The 22,097-nt window shown below is 36.4% G+C and overlaps 1 protein-coding gene across 4 annotated transcripts in view; it reads right to left on the bottom strand.

Moving 5' to 3' along the window:
* The window catches only part of Tsp66E (Tetraspanin 66E), a 483,181-nt gene that overhangs the window by 175,979 nt on the left and 285,105 nt on the right, over nt 1-22,097 (bottom strand). The window contains exons 6-7 of one of the 4 annotated variants that reach the window (XM_067788828.1): nt 17,221-17,508; nt 7,320-17,137 (exon numbers count right to left, since the gene is read on the bottom strand). The exons of the other annotated variants lie outside the window; for them this stretch is intronic. Coding sequence (XP_067644929.1) covers nt 16,985-17,137; nt 17,221-17,508 — 441 coding nt within the window. The 3' untranslated portion in view covers nt 7,320-16,984. Of the gene's footprint in view, nt 1-7,319; nt 17,138-17,220; nt 17,509-22,097 lie in introns of those variants that run through there. 4 annotated transcript variants of the gene reach the window in all.

The raw sequence follows: 22,097 nt of genomic DNA, 5'->3' as shown, positions 1-22,097 counted from the left end.
GTCGACTTCATAGCCGCGCTTGACAGCTCGAAAAGTAGTTATTTGTATGCTTCTTTGTCTGAATTGCAGTTCTCTGCAAAGCTTATGAAGATCTTCCCAAATAGCTCAAAATTATTCGTTTCTGGTAAAGTTAAGGGCTAATTTCCGCCTCTAGGCGAGCTGTAGCTAATTTAAAATAAGTAAGGAAGGCTAAATTCGGGTGTAACCGAACATTACATACTCAGTTGAGAGCTATGGAGACAAAATAAGGAAAATCACCATGTAGGAAAATGAACCTAGGGTAACCCTGGAATGTGGTTGTATGACATGTGTATCAAATGGAAGGTATTAAAGAGTATTTTAAGAGAGCGTAGGCCACAGTTCTATGGATGGACGCCATTTAGGGATATCGCCATAAAGGTGGACCAGGGCTGACTCTAGAATTTGTTTGTACGATATGGGTATCAAATGAAAGGTGTTACTGAGCATTTTAAGAGGGAGTGGGCCTTAGGTCTATCGGTGGACGCCTTTTCGTGATATCGCCATTAAGGTGGACGAGGGGTGACACTAGAATGTGTTTGTACGATATGGGTATCAAATGAAAGGTGGTAATGAGTATTTTAAAAGGGAATGGGCTTTAGTTCTATAGGGGAACGCCTTTTCGAGAAATCGCCATAAAAGTGGACCAGGGGTGACTCTAGAATATGTTTGTACGATATGGGTATCAAATGAAAGCTGTTAATGAGTATTTTGAAAAGGAGTGATCCTTAGTTCCATAGGTGGACGCCGTTTCGAGATATCGCCATAAAGGTGGACCAGGGGTGTCTCTAGAATGTGTTTGTACGATATGGGAATCAAATGAAAGGTGTTACTGAGCATTTTAAGAGGGAGTGGGCATTAGGTCTATAGGTGGACGCCTTTTCGAGATATCGCCATTAGAGTGGGCCAGGGGTGACTCTAGAATGTTTGTACGATATGGATATCAAACGAAAAGTGTTAATGAGCATTTTAAGAGGGAGTGGGCATTAGGTCTATAGGTGGACGCCTTTTCGAAATGTCGCCATTAGGGTGGGCCAGTGGAGACTCTAGAATGTGTTTGTATGATATGGGTATCAAATGAAAGATGGTAATGAGTATTTTAAAAGGGAGTAATCCTTAGTTCTATAGGTGGAGGCCTTTTCGAGATATCGCCATAAAGGTGGACCAAGGGTGACTCTAGAATGTTTGTACGATATGGGTATCAAACGAAAGGTGTTACTGAGCATTTTAAGAGGGAGTGGGCATGAGATCTATAGGTGGACGCCTTTTTGAGATATCGTCATTAGGGTGGACCAGGGGTGACTCTAGAATGTGTTTGTACGATATGGGTATCAAACGAAAGGTGTTACTGAGCATTTTAAGAAAGAGTGGGCATTAGGTCTATAGGTGGACGCCTTTTCGAGATATCGCCATTAGGGTGGGCCAGGGGTGACTCTAGAATGTGTTTGTACGATATGGGTATCAAATGAAAGGTGGTAATGAGTATTTTAAAAGGGAGTAATCCTTAGTTCTATAGGTGGACGCCTTTTCGAGATATCGCCATAAAGGTGGACCAAGGGTGACTCTAGAATGTTTGTACGATATGGGTATCAAACGAAAGGTGTTACTGAGCATTTTAAGAGGGAGTGGGTATTAGGTCTATAGGTGGACGCCTTTTCTAGATATCGCCATAAAGGTGGACCAAGGGTGACTCTAGAATGTTTGTATGATATGGGTATCAAACGAAAGGTGTTACTGAGCATTTTAAGAGGAAGTGGGCATTAAGTCTATAGGTGGACGCCTTTTCGAGATATCGCCATTAGGGTGGGCCAGGGTGACTCTAGAATGTGTTTGTACGATATGGGTATCAAATGAAAGGTGGTAATGAGTATTTTAAAAGGGAGTAATCCTTAGTTCTATAGGTGGACGCCTTTTCGAGATATCGCCATAAAGGTGGACCAAGGGTGACTCTAGAATGTTTGTACGATATGGGTATCAAACGAAAGGTGTTACTGAGCATTTTAAGAGGGAGTGGGTATTAGGTCTATAGGTGGACGCCTTTACGAGATATCGCCATTAGGGTGGGCCAGGGGTGACTCTAGAATGTGTTTGTACGATATGGGTATCAAACGAAAGGTGTTACTGAGCATTTTAAGAGGGAGTGGGCAGTAGGTCTATAGGTGGACGCCTTTTCGAGATATCGCCATTAGTGTGGGCCAGGGGTGACTCTAGAATGTTTGTACGATATGGGTATCAAACGAAAGGTGTTACTGAGCATTTTAAGAGGGAGTGGACATTAGGTCTATAGGTGGACGCCTTTTCGAGATATCGCCATTACGGTGGGCCAGGGATGACTCTAGAATGTTTGTACGATATGGGTATCAAACGAAAGGTGTTACTGAGCATTTTAAGAGGGAGTGGGCAGTAGGTCTATAGGTGGACGCCTTTTTGAGATATCGTCATTAGGGTGGACCAGGGGTGACTCTAGAATGTGTTTGTACGATATGGGTATCAAACGAAAGGTGTTACTGAGCATTTTAAGAGGGAGTGGGCAGTAGGTCTATAGGTGGACGCCTTTTCGAGATATCGCCATTAGTGTGGGCCAGGGGTGACTCTAGAATGTTTGTACGATATGGGTATCAAACGAAAGGTGTTACTGAGCATTTTAAGAGGGAGTGGACATTAGGTCTATAGGTGGACGCCTTTTCGAGATATCGCCATTACGGTGGGCCAGGGATGACTCTAGAATGTTTGTACGATATGGGTATCAAAGGAAAGGTGTTACTGAGCATTTTAAGAGGGAGTGGGCATTAGGTGTATAGGTGGACGCCTTTTCGAGATATCGCCATTAGGGTGGGCCAGGGGTGACTCTAAAATGTGTTTGTACGATATGGATATCAAATTAAAGGTATTAATGAGGGTTTTAAAAGCGAGTGGCCCTTAGATGTATATGTGAAGGCGTTCTCGCGATATCGACCAAAATGTGGACCAGGTGATCCAGAAAATCATCTGTCGGGTACCGCTAATTTATTTATATATGCAATACCACTAACAGTATTCCTGCCAAGAATCCAAGGGCTGTTGATTTCGCCTTGTAGAACTTTTTCATTTTCTTCTACTTAATATGGTAGGTGTCACACCCATTTTACAAAGTTTTTTCCAGTTATATTTTGCGTCAATAAACCAATCCAGTTACCATGTTTCATCCCTTTTTTCGTATTTGGTATAGAATTATGGAAATTTTTTCATTTTTCGTAATTTTCGATATCGATAAAGTGGGCGTGGTTATGGTCGGATTTCGGCCATTTTTTATACCAAGATAAAGTGAGTTCAGATAAGTACGTGGGCTAAGTTTAGTAAAGATATATCGGTTGTTGCTCAAGTTATTGTGTTAACGGCCGAGCGGAAGGACAGACGGTGGACTGTGTATAAAAACTGGGCGTGGCTTCCACCGATTTCGCCCATTTTCACAGAGAACAGTTACCGTCATAGAGTCTATGCCCCTACCAAATTTGAGAAGGATTGGTAAATGTTTGTTCGACATATGGCATTATAAGTATTCTAGACAGCAGAAGCAGAGCTCACAGAGTATAATAACTTTGATTGGATAACGGTTGGTTGTACAGGTATAAAGGAATCGAGATAGATATAGACTTCCATATATCAAAATCATCAGTATCGAAAAAAAAATTGATTGATCCATGTCCGTCCGTTAACACGATAACTTGAGTAAATTTTGAGATATCTTGATAAAATTTGGTATGTAAGCTCCTGGCCGCTCATCTCAGATAGCTGTTAAAAATGAACGAAATCGGACCATAACCACGCCCACTTCTTCGATATCGAAAATTTCGAAAAACACAAAAAGTGCGATAATTCATTACCAAAGACGGATAAAGCGATGAAGCTTGGTAGGTGAGTTGAATTTATGATGCAGAATAGAAAATTAGTAAAATTTTGGACAAAGGGCGTTGCACCGCCCACTTATAAAAGAAGGTAATTTAAAAGTTTTGCCAGCTGTAATTTGGCAGTCGTTGAAGATATCATGATGAAATTTGGCAGGAAATTATGTCAACATTCAACTCCAGTAATGATATGGTGCAACAAAATACAACAATAAAAGAAAATTTCAAAATGGGCGTTGCGCCGCCCTTTTTCATTTAATTTGTATAGGATACTTTTAATGCCATAAGTCGAACAAAAATTTACCAATCCTTGTGAAATTTGGTATGGGCTTAGATTTTAGGACGATAACAGTTTTCTGTGAAAAAAGGGCGGAATCGGTTGAAGCCACGCCCAGTATTTATACACAGTCGACGGTCTGTCCTTCCGCTCGGCCGTTAACACGATAACTTGAACAAAAATCGATATATCTTTACTAAACTCAGTTCACGTACTTATCTGAACTCACTATATATTGGTATAAAAAATGGTCGAAATCCGATTATGACCACGCCCACTTTTTCGATTTCGAAAATTACGAAAAATTAAAAAAAGGGATGAAATATGGTAATTGGATTGGTTTATTGACGCAAAATATAACTTTTGAAAAAAACTTTGTAAAATGGGTGTGACGCCTACCAGAGAAAATGAAAAAGTTCTGCAGGGCAAAATCAAAAGCCCTTGGAATCATGGCAGGAATACTGTTCGTGGTATTACGTATATATATAAATTAGCGCTACCCGACAAATGATGTTCTGGGTCACCCTGGTCCACATTTTGGTCGATATCTCGAAAACGCCTTCACATAAACAACTACCATCACTTCCTTTTAAAACCCTCATTAATACCTTTAATTTGATACCGATGATATCGTAAAAACACATTAACACCTTTCAACTGATACCCATATCGTACAAACAAATTCTAGAGTCACCCCTGGTCCACCTTTATGACGATATCTCGAAAAGGCGTCCACCCATAGAACTAAGGCACGCTCCCTTTTAAAATACTCATTAACCCCTTTCGTTTGATACCCATATTGTACAAACGCATTCTAGAGTCACCCCTGGTCCACCTATATGGCGATATCTCGAAAAGGCGTCCACCCATAGAACTAAGGCCCACTCCCTTTTAAAATACTCATTAACACCTTTCGTTTGATACCCATATTGTACAAAAGCATTCTAGAGTCACCCCTGGCCCACCTATATGGCGATATCTCGAAAAGGCGTCCACCTATAGAACTAAGACCCGCTCCCTTTTAAAATACTCATTAACCCCTTTAATTTGATACCCATATTGTACAAACGCATTCTAGGGTCACCCATGGTCCACCTTTATGGCGACATCTCGAAAAGGCGTCCACCTATAGAACTAAGGCCAATTTCTTTTGAAATACTCATTAACACCTTTCAATTGATACCCATATCGTACAAACAAATTCTAGAGTCACCCCTGGTCCACCTTTATGACGATATCTCGAAAAGGCGTCCACCTATAGAACTACGGCCCACTCCCTTTTAAAATACCCATTAACACTTTTCATTTGATATCCATATTGTAAAAACGCATTCTAGAGTCACTCCTGGTCCACCTTTATGGCGATATCTCGAAAAGTCGTCCACCTATAGACTCTAACTGCTTTGAAATTGAAATTGAGAAAGTGAATTGCTTCAAATACCTAGGAGTCACAATTGACCGTAATCTATACTGGAATGAGCAAATCGCAACTGTAAGAAAATACTTTCAACCAATCGTATACTTTACCGTCTCAGAAAATACGTTAAAAACCATACACTGAAAACAGTTTATTATAGTATATTTCATTCAAAATTAGAATATGGAATAAGTTGCTGGGGTGGTGCTCACTTGAATAAAATCAATCAATTAACTGTACTGCAAATAAGTGCAGTAAGAAAAATTTTGAATTGTCCACGTCGGACTAACTCCTTTGACTTATTTAGAAGATCAAATATATTCCCAGTTCGGCATTTGTTCTATTACAAAGTTTTAAAAATTTTTTACATGAGAGGTGGCTATTTGAAAACTCCAACACGAGGTATGTGCAGCCTGCGTAGTAACCATAGCACACTTGTTTCTTTGCCAGTTTTTCGAACAACATTGTTTAGAAATTCCTACACTGTCTTATCCTGCAAACTTTTTAATTCCCTTACAGAAAACATACGTGACATTAGATCCAGATCTGTGTTTTTAAAAAAAATAAAAACTTGGCTTCTTGAGTTTGATACCAACCAGATAGAAATTTTGATGCACTACGTTGTATAATATAGTCTTTAATTTTATGTATGCATTGTATAGTTTTGAATTTTCTTTTTGCTGTTTTCTTATGAGGAATTCTGTTAACTTAGCTTTTGTATTCTTTCTTCAAATTGTTCCATGACTTAATTCAGTCAATTTATTTTTGAATAAATTTTTTTATTTTAAATAAATTTTTTTATATATATCTTGTATTCTTTTTTTTTGTTCACCCCACTACTACTATTTATGCAATGGAATTTGTTAAAACATGATGTGACATACAACACTATTTTTATTATATAAAATAAAGATGTCACTAACTATTCTCTAAGTAATGATATTGTAGAAATGTAAAATTAAGCTATCGAATATGTACATACGCTTATGAGAATAATGAAATAAATAATAATCTAAATATAATCTAATCTAAGGCCCATTCCCTTTTGAAATACCCATTAACACTTTTCATTTGATATCCATATTGTACAAACGCATTCTAGAGTCACTCCTGGTCCACCTTTATGGCGATATCTCGAAAAGTCGTCCACCTATACAACTAAGGCCCATTCCCTTTTGAAATACTCATTAACTCCTTTCATTTGATACCCATATCGTACAAACAAATCCTAGAGTCACCCCTGGTCCACCTTTATGGCGATATCCGTTAATGGCTTCCATCTATAGAACTATGGCACACTCCCTCATAAAATACTCTTTAATACCTTTCATACACATGTCATATACATTCCAGGGTTACCGTAGGTTCATTTTCCTACATGGTTATTTTCCTTTATTTTGTCACCATAGCTCTCAACTGAGTATGTAATGTTCGGTTACACCCGAACTTAGCCTTCCTTACTTGTTTATTTTATATTTACCTTAAACATTGTTTAGGTATGTACATCTGTTCACTATATATTTCTTATCTTATACATCCGATTATTTGGAGATTACGAACGGGATAATATTATTGTCCAGCCCCATTGGTATGAAGACTTTGGCACAGCCGAAGACAGTCCCGTCCTTACTTGTTTTTTACTTGACTTTTTGTCATATGCACAGCCCAAACTCCGGGCGTTTCCAAAAGAATTGATGGATTGAATGTGCGTACGCAATTAATGTCCGGTTATGTGTATAACTTTTTATTTTCAAAATATATACAACATTCACAACAAATTAATATACATACATAGATGATTATGCTAAGGCTTATGTACATGTACATATGTACATATGTATGCATAAACATAGATCTTAAATTAAATAACAAAAAAAAAACAATTCAAAAATTTGCGTTAAAACTACGAAAAATTTGTTGACTTATCCAAACGCTAAAATTACGGATTTTTATACATATATGCTATATATGTATGTATATATATTATAAAGTTCGTTCTATTTAGTAATAATAATGATAGATATACATTCATATGTATGTGTAGTATATAGTTCACAATCTATTCATAAAGAATTTTATAAAAATATTTAAATGCCCATCTTTTTGTTAAAAGATTAGAACACAGTTTTGGTGTGGGCACATAATTATTGATAAATGCATATTTTTTAGTTAACGATTAGATATGTACATCAATTACACTAATTAAAATGATAGTTTGAAAAACAAAAAAAAAAGTTCTTTTTGAAATATTTGCCAACAACGAAATACTCAGGGGTTTGTAGAGAGCTTTGCACATTTTTTCCCTTAATTGGAACAGTTCTACTACGAGTATTGCCAAAATTTTTGCAGTACAACTAGCTATTATTTAGCATTTTTTCAAACAAATAAAGCAAGCTAAGTATGTACATTAGGGTGGTTTAAGTTGTATGGAAAAAAAGTTTTTGGATTATCAATCTTACCCCTAGAAATATGCGAATAGCGTAAAAACGATTATAAGTATTATGTTAATCAAAAAAATATTTAGAAATATAACGAATTTTGATCATTTCAAGCGTCCATATTCCTTTAAAACAATTTTTATATCCTTATTTCTTTACCTTTTAAAAATGACTACAATTTTAGAAATCGGCCATTAATAGCTACGTTACAGGCCAAAATATAATATTGTTACGAATATTAGCAAAACTAAGGGGTGCTGCTATCTCTAAGCCGATGCTAAGCAGTGACGTGAATTCACATCAATAATTCAATCATTATGTATCTACATAAACGAAACAATAATTGCGTCTACACATATGTGCCATGCACGTATACGAGCAGAGGAGAATCAATGCACAAATACATGCATATATCTGAGATACTCCTGAAAGTATGCAATGAGAGAAGCTATAAATCGCGCAATTGTAGTTACAGCTGAGAAGTTTGAGAGCTGATGGACTAGTCGATTCTGGAAGCGCATAGAAGATGCGGACGTTGAAATCAGAGAGTATAAAAACAAATGTAGAAGCGCTGGAATTCAGTTTGATTTGAGCTATCAAGCAGTTATTAAGCACGCAATCTGGCGGGCAATAGGAGAGTTTCATTTAAGCTATCTGTCAGTTTGGTTGTTAAGCCAGCTAGTTGCAAAGTATAAGTGTTATTGTCAAGTACTTTAATAAAGGCCATTTTTCCATTATTCAATATTGGATTTATTTATTCAACAGTTTAGTGATTCGAACTCAGCAGAAGGTTGCAAATAAGGGATTTGCAAATAAATTCGTTACAATATAAACAAAGCTACATTCTCTTCATTCTTTACATGAAAAAAAATGACTAACGTCCGTCCCATAAAGACTCTCTAAATTAAACAGATGACGATAGCGTTGTGAAATTTGCACGACGTTAAATTGAATGAGATACAAAACTACTTACTTGAAAATTTACAATTTTTGTAATTTTTATATATGTAAAAAGAAGGATTTATATTTTTATGTAGCTTATGGATTCTGAAACCCCTCCAACGATTTTATTCAAATTTGCAGTATAGCTTCAAAGAAATTCGGAAAGTGTTCCTGTGAAGTTTCTTTCTTTCGACCAGGGGTCGATCTATTCGAACAAATGCTATCCATGATTTCATTTTCCTGAAATTTTGTACCCTTTGCCTAGATTAGTATTTACGACACTTTTTTTTCGGGAAATGGACCAGGGAGTGGTCCTGGAACTGGTACTAAAAACTGGAGAAGAATAAGAAGAACTAGAGAGAAGAGAAAATAGGGAAGGAGAAAGAGACAGAGAAAGAAATTGATTTAGACGAATATATAGAGATAGGGATGGATGAAGCGGAAATAAAGTGAGGGAAAACACGTACCCGGAGAAAGAGACACAGAGAAAGAGAAAGGCAGAAACAGGCGCTAATAAAAGTATAAAGAAAGGGTGAGAGGGGGGGGAGCTAAAAACGTCTCAAAACTTATGCAGATAGACCACAGTTACGACGGAACAACGTCTGCCAAGTCTGCTAGTTTTAAGTATGTTTGAAAGCAAAATCAAACGAGGTTATTGATAACAAGTGAGAACCGATTGCGCCCACAGTAAATGAATTAATGTTGATCATAGAAATGTGCAAATTCGTTATTTTTACGTTTTCAAACTTCTGCATTTTGCAGACACAGAGAAAGAGAAAGGCAGAAACAGGCGCTAATAAAAGTATAAAGAAAGGGTGAGAGGGGGGGAGCTAAAAACGTCTCAAAACTTATGCAGATAGACCACAGTTACGACGGAACAACGTCTGCCAAGTCTGCTAGTTTTAAGTATGTTTGAAAGCAAAATCAAACGAGGTTATTGATAACAAGTGAGAACCGATTGCGCCCACAGTAAATGAATTAATGTTGATCATAGAAATGTGCAAATTCGTTATTTTTACGTTTTCAAACTTCTGCATTTTGCACATACAAATTTTAGGGCTATTCCAATATTTCAAGGGTGTGAGAGCGATAAACGGAACCATTTTGGGAAATAAGGGCCACCCTAATGTGTAAATATATATACCTATAATTGACTTGGATTATATTTAAAAAAAAGTTGGTTCTTCATAAATATAATTTTTTTTTATTACGTGCTTAGAAAAAATTGATTTTAGATTTTTATTCATGTATATGCACCTATTTCGATAATTTTAAGTTCGATTTATATATGTATGTGTACGTATTGCTAAAATATTATTTCAACTATTTTTGAATATTCACAAATAGTTGAACAAGTAATGTATTTGTGATGTATAGAGTGGAGAGAATATGGTTTTTCAAAATTTCACTATTTTCTTAAATTTTTATTTTGCAGATTTTATTATAACTAATTTCATCTTAAATCAACGCTCAACTTATGACAGATTATGACATTTTTTACAATTTTTAAAGTTTCGCTTTTAATGTGATGATATGACGTGAAATTAAAAGTGTGTATCGAATTATACCACGTTCACACTAACACAATTTTGCCATTTTTTAACTGCGATAAAAAAGTTTTTTAATTTAGTCATTCTAAATTCTTCGATTATATTTATTGCGTTTATTCCACTCTGCACTCCATTGTAACTGTTATTGATAGATCGCCCGATCTCAAGTGTACATACTCGCGGAAGCAATCACTTGGGCCTAGTTAAGTTTATGCACAAACTATTTGCTCACAGAAGGATTAACATGGCGCTATGTGAAAAGACTGTTAAAAGGAGGTACCCTGACAGGAGAGTTTCTCTATCCCCGGGGATAGACCGTTAACGAACTACTACGACTCATGGAGGTGGAGGGCTTCAAGCCGTCTGGGTAGGTTTTTGACTGCATTATCAACAATTTGTAACTAGCAGAAGTTTAGAACTTGGGATCTATCCAGAAAAAAATACCTTATACCTCACAAAATTTGTGGCACTGGCCTAGCTTTTAGCGATAAAGTCCAGAATCTGGAAGTAATGAACAACTCTGGAGTGACAATGTAGCACAGCGAGCAAAAAAATCACCAACTATTTTTTTATCCTGTACAAGAGCATTTGGCGGCCGCCGTGGTGTGATGTGCTCCGCCTACCACACCGAAGACCCTGGCTTCACGCTCCGGGCAAAGCAACATCAAAATTTTATAAACAAGGTTTTTCAATTAGAAGACAATTTTTCTAAGCGGGGTCGCTCCTCGGCAGTGTTTGGCAAGCACTCCGAGTGTATTTCTGCCATAAAAAGCTCTAAGTGAAAGCTGATCTGCCTTGCAGATGCCGTTCGGAGTCGACATAAAACAAGTAGGTCCCGCCCCGCCAATTTGTAGGAAAAATTAAAAGAGCACGACACAAATTGGAAGAGAATCTCTGCCTAAAATCTGTTCGGAGGTTATCACGCCTTACATTTATTTTATTTTTTGACAAGAGCATTTGGTGTCTCGTAAGGGTTTTCTCGTAAAATAGTTCATAAGAACCATACAGCCACGCTACACCCTATTTTACTGTATGTTGTTCTGGTTTGGGACCCGAACTTTTACAAAGGTCACCAGCCGCAAACGCTTACGAAAAGTCAAAAGAAGTTCGGGGCTCTGCATTACCGGCGCTCTTGTCTCCACATCAACAGAGGCACTCAACAGTTCCATCATGAGTTCGATTCGTAAAGATTTCGTATAAAAGTACTCAGTACAAATTATTGGTACGTGTTACAAAAGTATCGAAGTGGTATCGTATTGTGTCGTGATTCGTGTCCCTTTCCATAGATAGCTAGGTAATACATTCGAAGAAACGACACAGATTTATCGTTAGCAAGGTAGTCGAGGTAGTCCCTAAAGGACACAGTTGCGGATATATAGTACCGTCGATATCGATATTTCCCAAAAAGGTTGGGAAGTGTCTTTATCGCTACAATAACATAGCTTATTTGTCAGTTTCGGAAAATTATATAATTTTTACTTCCCTTCGATTTCAAGTTCGTCCACATGGTTTTTAACTTAGAACATACTTCAGTGCTTGAAGACGAATGTATTGTGATATTTTTAAAAGTTTTCTGAATTTAAAACTTTTCGAGTTGAGTTTTAAGTAACTTCTCGATAATCTAGAGCCCAATAAAAACGCAATATCCAGGATAACTAGTGCTTCTAGATGGCACAGGGATCGAGATGTTTAGATATTGTTGAAAAATATATTAGGGCTGGGGAAATATTGCGATCGATTTTTAAGTAACTTCGCTGCCACAAACGTGAAGCCCTTGGGAGGCGAAGAAACGATATAATTGAAAACTTAACTATACCGGTTTTGGCAGTTTGCGAACGATATTAAAGTAGTATCTCAGTAAGCTAGAGACTTGAAATTTGACAGTGGTTCAGAAGCCCATATCAGTGCTTGATTATGAGGTGCCCTGATCCTGATATTTAGAAAGATCGTAGGTAAATTTGAATGCATGGATCTCCAAAAATGAAAGGGTAAGTTTTTTACTAAACAATCTGTTTGCTTAACTCTAACCAAAATTTCTTTTAATAACTTTCTTTTATGTACATTGTTGTTGTTATAAAATTACTGGTTTGTGATAAAAATTACTAAATAAATTCAGTTTCGCTCCTGAAGAAGCTACGGTGCTTAGCGAAACGTTGAGCCGAAATAGTGGAGTTTAATTTAACTTTGCACTAAGCAAATAATGGTCAAAAAGCCTATACTGCTGTTAAATACATAATTGACCGGCTATCTTTTAATTAAGGAAAGGGATAGCTTTTTCACATATGCAATGAGAGCACAGATGTACTATGGAAAGCAAACCCCTGTTTTAATGAGACTTTCCATTGAGCTACAGACTTCAGAACTAACGCAGCATTCAGATGGTTAAAAAATTCGTCTGAGATTTTCTATCTTACGATCGATTTTTAAGTATATACTCGATAAGAGAGATACGTAAAATTTCATGGTAGGGCAATACATTTGTTTAATTCACATATTTTTAAATTTGAAATAAGTACAAAATTTGGTTAGTGTGAATATGATGAACAACTTTTGAACTTACTGTACGAATCTATTTGGACCAAACGATGTAATATTAACATTATCTACATACTTCATTAAACATTTTCTAAATACTACTCATTAATTAGCTTTTATATATTTAATTTTTTTTTTAAATTATGTTCATTAAAAATAGCAAAACCACTTTGGGCTACACCAAGAAATACCTGGAATGGATGGAATTATTTAGCGGCTCTTGTAGAGCATGCAAATATATGTGTGCCTGTGATTATGACAGCTTAAAATAACAGTGACAGTTTTAATGAAATCAACGTGAGTGAATTTGATGTGACAAAAGCTAACCCAATATGCTTTCAATAATTGTTATGTGTGTTAGTGATATACCATCGACCAGAATTTCACTATACGTCAAATCTTGGAAAAGACTGGCGAAAAAAGAATTGACATACATCACCTCCTCGTCGATTTTAAATCCGCCTTCGACATGCCTATATGCCGCTATGTCTTAATATTTTTTCTCGCAAGACGTATACGGCTGTGCAAACTAACGTTGAGCAACACGATCAGCTTAGTCAGAATTGGGAAGGACCTCTCCGAGCCGTTCGAACGTTTTCAGAGAGGATGACCCTTATCTTACGATTTCTTTAATTTGATGCTGTTGGCAGCCATATTTTCGAAAAGTAAAACACTTCGTTTATTTGGGAACTCAGCTCTGGAATCCAGCGAAGAATCTATCTTGACAATAAGGGCTACATAAGTTGGACAAGTTGAGCACTTGAAAAGTAAAGTCCTCTCTCGTCAAACGAAAATCATGTCACTTATCGTACCCGTCCTACTGTATATTGCAGAATAATGGACCATGACAACACCAGATGAAGCGGCTCTGGGATTGTTCGAGAGAAAAGTTCTTCGAAAGATTAATGGACCTTAACGTGCTGGTGAGTACCGAAGAAGATTTAATGACGAGCTTTACGCAGACATTAACATTGTGTAACGACGGGTGGCTACTTTCAGCGGGTGAAAGAAAGAGACGCAGTATGAGACTATCATATCTTTGAATATCAGGAGACCGTATCTTTTTGTTATTTTCACCTCTATGCTTAAGATATCACACTTGTGTTATCCAAAATAGCTTGAAGTGAAAGCAAAAATTGGTTCCCTGTTTGCTCAGCTGAATGCCAATCGCTGGGCTCAGACAACATGTAGTTGAAGGCCGATTATATTTCCGAGGCACTAAGAAGTTCTTGTAGGCATTTTTGATTTAGGCCATATTGCTTTTTTTCAATTAGTCTTCAGTTCAGGCATGGATAAAAATCGCTAAGGTTAAGAAGACACAGTCACAGAGAGTTTTGTACATCAAAAGTAGCAGAATTCGGAAACTTCTTTTTAGTTGTTTAAAGTAAGTAAGAATCGAATTAAGAACCGCTCCAAGTTTTGACTAACAGATAGAAAAAAAATTGTCTCGTACCTTATTGAACTTCAATGATAGCTATTTATTTCAGTATCATCTGATTAGCTGCATTGAATCTGATGTTAAAATGAAAACTTTTTTTGTCATATTTCTGGGATGTGGTAAATAATGTGACGAATATTAGCAGCACTAAGGGATACTATCATCTCTAAGCCGATTCTAAGCAGTGACTTGTATGCACATCAATAAATCAATCATTATGTCTACATATGTGCGTACACGCAGCGGAGAACAACGCACAACCACATGAATATATATGAGATATTCCCGAAAGTATGCAATGGTTGTGCAAGTGTCGGTCACATATACACGCGCATGGGGTATGAGAGAAGCTATAAAATCAAGCATCTGTAGTTACAGTCGAGTAATTTTATAGCTGATAACTAACTAGAAAGTTCTGGAAATGGAAGCGCCTATAAAAATATCAACGAGGAAGCCGCACAATATAAAAGCAGCAACAGTAGAGGCGCGACAATAGTTTGATTTAAGACGCTATCTGGCGAGCAGCCATTTTGCATTATTGAGTAGTGGAGTTATTTGTTCAACAGTTTAGCGTTTCGAACGTTAGCAGAAGGTTGCAAATAAGAGGAATTGCACTAAATTCGTTACAATATGGAGTTGTAGCCATTCTGGATGCCCAAGAATAAGAAAAACGGGCTTATTATCCGCAACTTAAGATTATATGAAAACCGCTCAACTTGGCTCTTGTGTTACTAGAATGAACCATAGAGAAATTGACACTACTTCTCAGTTATTAAATTTTTTTATTTTTATAGCCCGGTGTTATGTAAATACATAACAATATGATTCGCAAGTCCTTTATAGAAAAGTAATTTATAATAAAAAAATTATCTACAATAGGGTGTCCGTTATTTATCAAGTTCGTTTTCTTGCTTAGTCAAAAAAAGTTTTACATACATATTAGAGCGGGTCAACTTTTCTCCATCAGGAGTATAGCAAAAACGTAATCTACAGATGATTCTAAGAAAAATTGCTGAAGACAATATAGCTCTAAGTCCGATTTCGACTCCCCGACTTTTGCAAAGAGATATTGTGCCATATGCATGTAGGGTTTGGCCAAAAAGTCTTCATAGCTTCTGATAGAATTATAGGAAAAATATCATATTGGTCTTACTTTAAAGATATTTTACGTACATTTCAGAATCTGTATTAATATCTATAGTGTTTTTGAATTATAGTTGAGATATCAGGCTTAAAATATGAGAAATTAGCCTAAAATAAACTTTGAACTACTATATTATCATTTTTAACAAATTTTTTATGGCATTTTTTTTTCTTTACAGCTAAAATAAGTTCAGAACATTTCCAACAACTTTCATTTAGACAGTTTTTCTTTTTTCGAATTCGTTTTAGTAGCAAAAACTTGAAAAAAACCTATATTTTCAAGTAGTTAGTAAAAAAACACAATTTTTATAATTTTAATGTAATTTATTTAAAAAATTATTTTTTTAGTTAGAATTGACCATTTTAACGTATTTTTCAAAATAAAAGTAATGTTATGTTATTATTTTTAAAAACCTTTTTGCTCTCCATTCGTGTTTGTTTTTCACGACTTTCTGTTGTAACAGCCATAACACCTTCACGTTTTTTTTTTCTATTTCACGTTTGGAAACAGATGTTAACATCTGTAGATTACGTTTTTGCTATACTCCTGATGAAAAAAAATCCATCCATACAATTTGACCCGCTCTAATACAAATGTATGTATTTATTTTAAACCGAAAAATTGTATGGGACTTTGAAACCTTTAACAAAAAATAAAACTTTGCAATTTCAATATACGAGCAGGTTTGATGTTGTTATAAAATAATTAACGCTGTACAAAAAAGCGTCGTAACAACTTTTCGATAATTTCACTCAATCAAAAATTATCTTAAGCAAAACAAAATAGTTTTTATTTGTAAAGAGCCGTCAATCGATACTTCGGAAAATTGCTCAATGTTTTCTCAGGTAGTCGGTGGTAATTTTTTTTGTCAGATGGATATGTATATTCTACGCATTTTCGTATCGTATCTTGGTTTATTTTAATTATTGCAACAAATTAATAAATTAACTCTCTTTGCAAAAATCGCAATTACGTAAAGTCACTATATCGCATAAATAAATAGGATGCAGTTAAGAAACTAACCAAAACTTCCTTGAGAAAACATTCGGCATGAATTGGTGGTTATGTTGTTGCCAAAGTATCGAGTGATGGCTCTTAACAAATAAAAACTCTTTGGTAAGAATTTAGGAGGCGTGTCACAAAAATAACCACTTGGTAAATAAAGGGCACCCTAATCCACAAATCGTTTCTAAAATATGCATAAAAAATCAACAAAAAACAAAACTTGCTTGTCCGTCTTTCTGTCACAACTTTAAAATTCTCTAGTCATATTTCGTTTAACAATATGCCAGCAGGGGCTGGTAAACCAGTTTCCCAAAAAACCCTCAATTTTTACAATCCTTAAAGCCGCATGCCATGATACTTGGCAAATGCCTTGCAAAGGCAGAAAGCCAAAAATATCGCAAATAAATGGGCAACGCCAACGCCCAACAACACGCCAAAAATGATTTCGCGGTGTGAAATTATCCAGTCAGTGAAAACCTCATAGCAACCCTGTAATTAAAAAAAAGATTTATTAATATGTATTTCAAATAAAATGGTTTAGCTAATATGAGGGTTGCTACCAATAAATTTACCTTTTTATAGTAACTATTTCTTTCGCTGGGATTAGTTACACAATCATCGTCACGCGGTAATAGTTGGCTAACGTCTTTTAATATGCAACAGACTTCGGGTAACGTGCGATTACCTTTGTTGCTGACCCATGCTAATGAACCATCAAAATCTCGATAATCGCTAACACCACAACAGCTCATTTGTGCCATTAATTGATTCCACATAAGGGTAACGGCATCCATATTCGCTTGAGTGGAGTAATAATCGGTGATGGTGGATTGCAGGAACATTTTTGTTTCGGCACGCGCCTAAATTAATTTAAATTTACTTTTAGTTGGGAAGCATATTCATATAAATATATACATATATGAACATAGGTATGCATTAGGGTGGATCAAGTTTTTAGGTTGTGAACAAATGTGTGCAAGAAATAAATATGGACGGTTGAAAAAAAAATTAACTAACATAGGCTCTGTCTAGGTATGCACAATAGGACCCTTAAAAATATTGGAACAATTCGATTTTCAAAATCGAACGATCAAATCGAAGGGTGCATATAAAAATTACATATACGCCATGCATGTATCACATATCACTGGCTTCGTGACCATCGTGCTAAATCTAGATTTTATTAAAACTGGGGTTTAAGCGCAGTAAGATAGAAAAACTAAGAATATCAATTAAAAGAGAAAGTTATCATAATGTCATTTTCCATCTTTTTATACAGTGTTATGCAATATTTAAATTAAAACAAGCGAGGATGGGACTGCCGAAGGCTTCATACCTTTCCTGAATGGGGCTTAATATCCCATTCGTAATATCCAGATAATTGGCTGTATAAGATATGAGATATATAGTGAACAGATGTACATACCTAAGCGATTTTGACGATAAATATAAAATTAAAAAAAATAGGTAGGCACTTTGTGTGAGGATGCAAAGTTTCACGTTTTTTGTGGTCTAAATGAAAAATACTATGACCATGAAATACTTATTTTAACAATTATTTGACGTAAGCGTAAGTATTTGATGAAATGACAGTTTATATGGGGTATATAATATATATACCACCGAACCCTATAATTTTTGGTGAAACTTGAAGGTTCTAGCTATTAAAATGGGGCAGAAATTACGAAAAATTTCTTATCTCAATAATGCGTTGTAGGGGCCATATGCTATATATACGACCGATTTCCTCGAATTTTTCAGACAACAAGGTTTGCTATATACCAAACCATTCGGTATTTGAAGCCTCTAGCTGTTAAAATGGGACAGTAATTACGAAAAGCTTCTTATCTGGACAATCTGTTGTGGGGGTTATATGCTATATGTACGACCGATCTCATCCATATTTTCAGACAACAATATGTGCAATATATGAAAGCATATGGTAAAGTTTGAAGCTTCAATCTGATAAATTGAGGAAGATATGACAAAAATCCTCTATTCCGAAAAATCGGTTGTATGAGGTTGATGATATATGCTATAGTGGTCCGACGAGGCCGGTTTAGACAAATTTCTAATCGGACACCTAAATATACCCGCTCACCAAATTTTATCAAGATATTTTAAAAATTGAGGGACTAGTTTGCATACAAACAGACAGACGGACATGGCTAAATCAACTCATTTCGGTATACTTATTGGTGGGTCCGTCTATTTTTCTATAAGGATTTACAATTCGTGACAAAGTTAATATAATATTGCATTTTCATGAAAGGCATACAAAAAAAGTACAAAGTCCAAGTGAAAACAACTAGGACTGTAAGACCCCGAAATAGAAAAGGTGTTCACACGGAAGGTCTACTGCTTTTTATGGAATAAATTGGAAGGTGATGTACACAGGTGCTGAAAAGTTTGCAAGCAATGTCGTTTTTTTCATCGAAAAAAAAAAAAAAATTCTCCCTTTAAATTAAAATACTCAAAAAATAGTTTTTTTTATAGTGATGGCTTGCCGTACCAAAATCGTTATTACGTTATGAGTAATGCCTTGTTTAATGCAGCACTGAAATTTAGTATGGACCGTATGCACTCCACATGAGCGCGCCCTGAAAAATAGAATTATCGATATTCCTGTGGAATATGTTGGGATATGTAAATCAGCCCGGAAGAAACCAGAACCCTACGATGTTACATATTTAGACTATGAATTTTTCAAAAACTTCAATACCGTCAAGTTTTATAAAAGTATTCGACCACGGTGATGTTAAAGTAACTGAATTTCACTGCATTAAATACCTTGAATACTTGTTTCGCGATAGCTAACGCCAATTGGCAGCACCAAGGGTTGTCAACTCTTCCTCCACCTACCTCTCCAAGCTCAATGGAGGTATCCCCCTTCCTCTGATTCCAAACTGCAATGTCGACTGAAATACTTTTAAGGCTCGAATGCGCCGATTCTTTCTTGGATGACGACAAGTAATTAGTCTTGCCCTTATTTACCGGAAGACCCCTTTTTTGCTCTTTTATCTTATCCAGACAAGGCAGAACTCACTGCGCGTTTGTTAAGGTCAATAATATCAATGTATAAGTGACTTAAATTATGGACATTTTTCTTCCGTTTGTTTCATTAGCCATTTTAATTCTCAACTGGTTAGTGAAAAAGTCTAAAGACATAGTTTAAAATAGAAATCCCAAAGCGGGGGTTTTTCAAAGCAAAATAAGGTGGTTCAACCCGCAGCCTATACCTTCGAGTCCTCAGTGCTCACCCCAATGAATACATACAAGGTGTAACAGGTGCATAGCGAACTCTCTCTAAAATAACCCACAGTCCACTAAAATAACAAATAATATAATTATGTAAAAAAAAAAAATATTCGCCCGTCGAATCACCAAAGCTTAGACAATGAATAACATCAGCATATGCCAGTAATTGTACACTCTTATAATAGACTGTACCATCACGGTTTAGTTCTAGTGCTAGAATTATCACCTCCAGCTTATGTTAAAGAAATCGGGTGAAAGAGAGTCACCTTGTCTGAAACTTCGTTTGGTTTCGAATGCCTCAGAGAGGTCCTTTCCAATCCTTACGGATTTTTTATGAAGACATCATTTGGAAGATCCTTATTAACTTTGCAGAGAAGTTAAATCCAAACATATCAGCATACACGCAGCTTCCTTTCGCACTGTAAAATGCTGCTTTGAAGTCAACGAAAAGATGGCGAGTGTCGATTCTTTTAACTTGAGTCTTCTCCAGGATCTGGCGCATCGTGAAGATATGTCGATAGTAGATTTACCAGGTCTGTCTCCGCACTGATAAGGTCCAATCAATTTTTTGACTATGAGCTTCACAGTACGCTAGATAGGATCTTATACGTGATATTAAGCTGATGCCGCGGTACTTAAGTTCCAATCTTGATGAATGCGCTCATCCCACCATATTTTGCATAGGAGTTGATGCATGCATTTGGCCAACTCTTCTCCTCCTCGTTTGAACAGCTCGGCGGGTATTCCGTCATTACCTGGCGACTTGTGATTTCTTAGCCGGGATATTGCAATTATCCTTTAGTCATAGTCGGGTGTTTGAACATGTTTGCCATCATCGGCCATTGGGGTATGGGGTTCGTCTTCTCCCTCGCTAGCTAGCAATGAAGAGAAGTATTCCCTCCACAACTAAGCACACTCTGATAAGCATTCAAAACTATTTCCAAAAAGGTCAGTTTCGTCAATACTGAAATCTTTCTAGGAATAATCCTGACCCACCGTTAAATAGGTCACAGCGGACACGTCAGTGCATCAGTCATGTATGCAGCATTACAACAACAGTGTTTTATAAAAGACAACATAATTTCAACGTCATTTATCTTCTGAACAAGGAAGCCTTAAACGCTGCAAGTGGGAAGGCATTTGTATTTTAATTAAAATTCTAAAACCGTTTGAAAAAGCAACGTATTATTTAAACCCATATGGTAAAACCCCCTAAAGTAAAAGAAACTGCACGCAACTTTTTCTTCTATAGATTCTTTATGAAGACTATCTAACAAAAGAACAGATGTATAAATATGTCATGTATATTAAGCAAACAATGCCGTTTCGTAAGATGCAGACTATGCAGAATTAACCGATGTGAAGTTTCTATTTGATTGTGAAAACCAAAAAAATGACGTTATGTCCACCACCATTTGGTTTATCTTGAAATATGCAGTTCAACGACGAAGTATTTGTGTATAATACATCAATAGAAGCTGAGCGAACTTTCTCCATGGCTGGAAATATTGCCAGTCCACATCGGATGGAAAATAAAGACTGACTCCTCGTTCAAGCTCGTTGGTTTCAAGCTGCGATTGTACTAATTTGCTTTAAAAAGGTGACTTCAATTTAAAAGCGAAACTTAAAAGTGAAGGGGTCGGGTCTGCTGTTAACTGTGTCGATCCAGAAATTAGTAGATTCTATACGCTGCCAGATAACTGCAGCGTCTTCCAGGCGGAAATTATAGTCGCGAAGAAAGTAGCAGAAATTCTGAAGGATAGTCAGGCGGCGATTAAGGCAAAAAAGTACATCATCAGTAAGTGTCCTAGAATGCAAAGAAGCATTGAAAAGACTTCGCTCCGGCAGGACCATACATCGATACTGAATTCCCGGTCATAAAATGATAAAAGACAACGAAAAGGCCAATGAGTTGGCAAAGGAGGGTGCAGCACTTGCTAAATCGGCGGTAGACGTCCCAGTCCGTTTGGGACCAAGTGCAAGTCATACGGTATTACACTCACAAAGTCGCTCATATCTATATAGAGAGATTATGATATGCTCACGATGGGAATACAAACTGAACACTGCTTTCTGGCGTTATATGCTCATAAATCAGGCCTCGGCAGTGATTGCAGATGTGAGTAGTGCGATCTGTGGGAAGATTCTATTTTAGGACAGTTGTAGGATCACTTTGGTAATATTTTCGGAG

The sequence above is a fragment of the Eurosta solidaginis genome, chromosome 5, assembly GCF_040869045.1.
Source record: "Eurosta solidaginis isolate ZX-2024a chromosome 5, ASM4086904v1, whole genome shotgun sequence".
Classification (NCBI taxonomy): Eukaryota; Metazoa; Arthropoda; class Insecta; order Diptera; family Tephritidae; genus Eurosta; species Eurosta solidaginis.
This window is presented reverse-complemented; position numbering and strand designations above follow the sequence as displayed.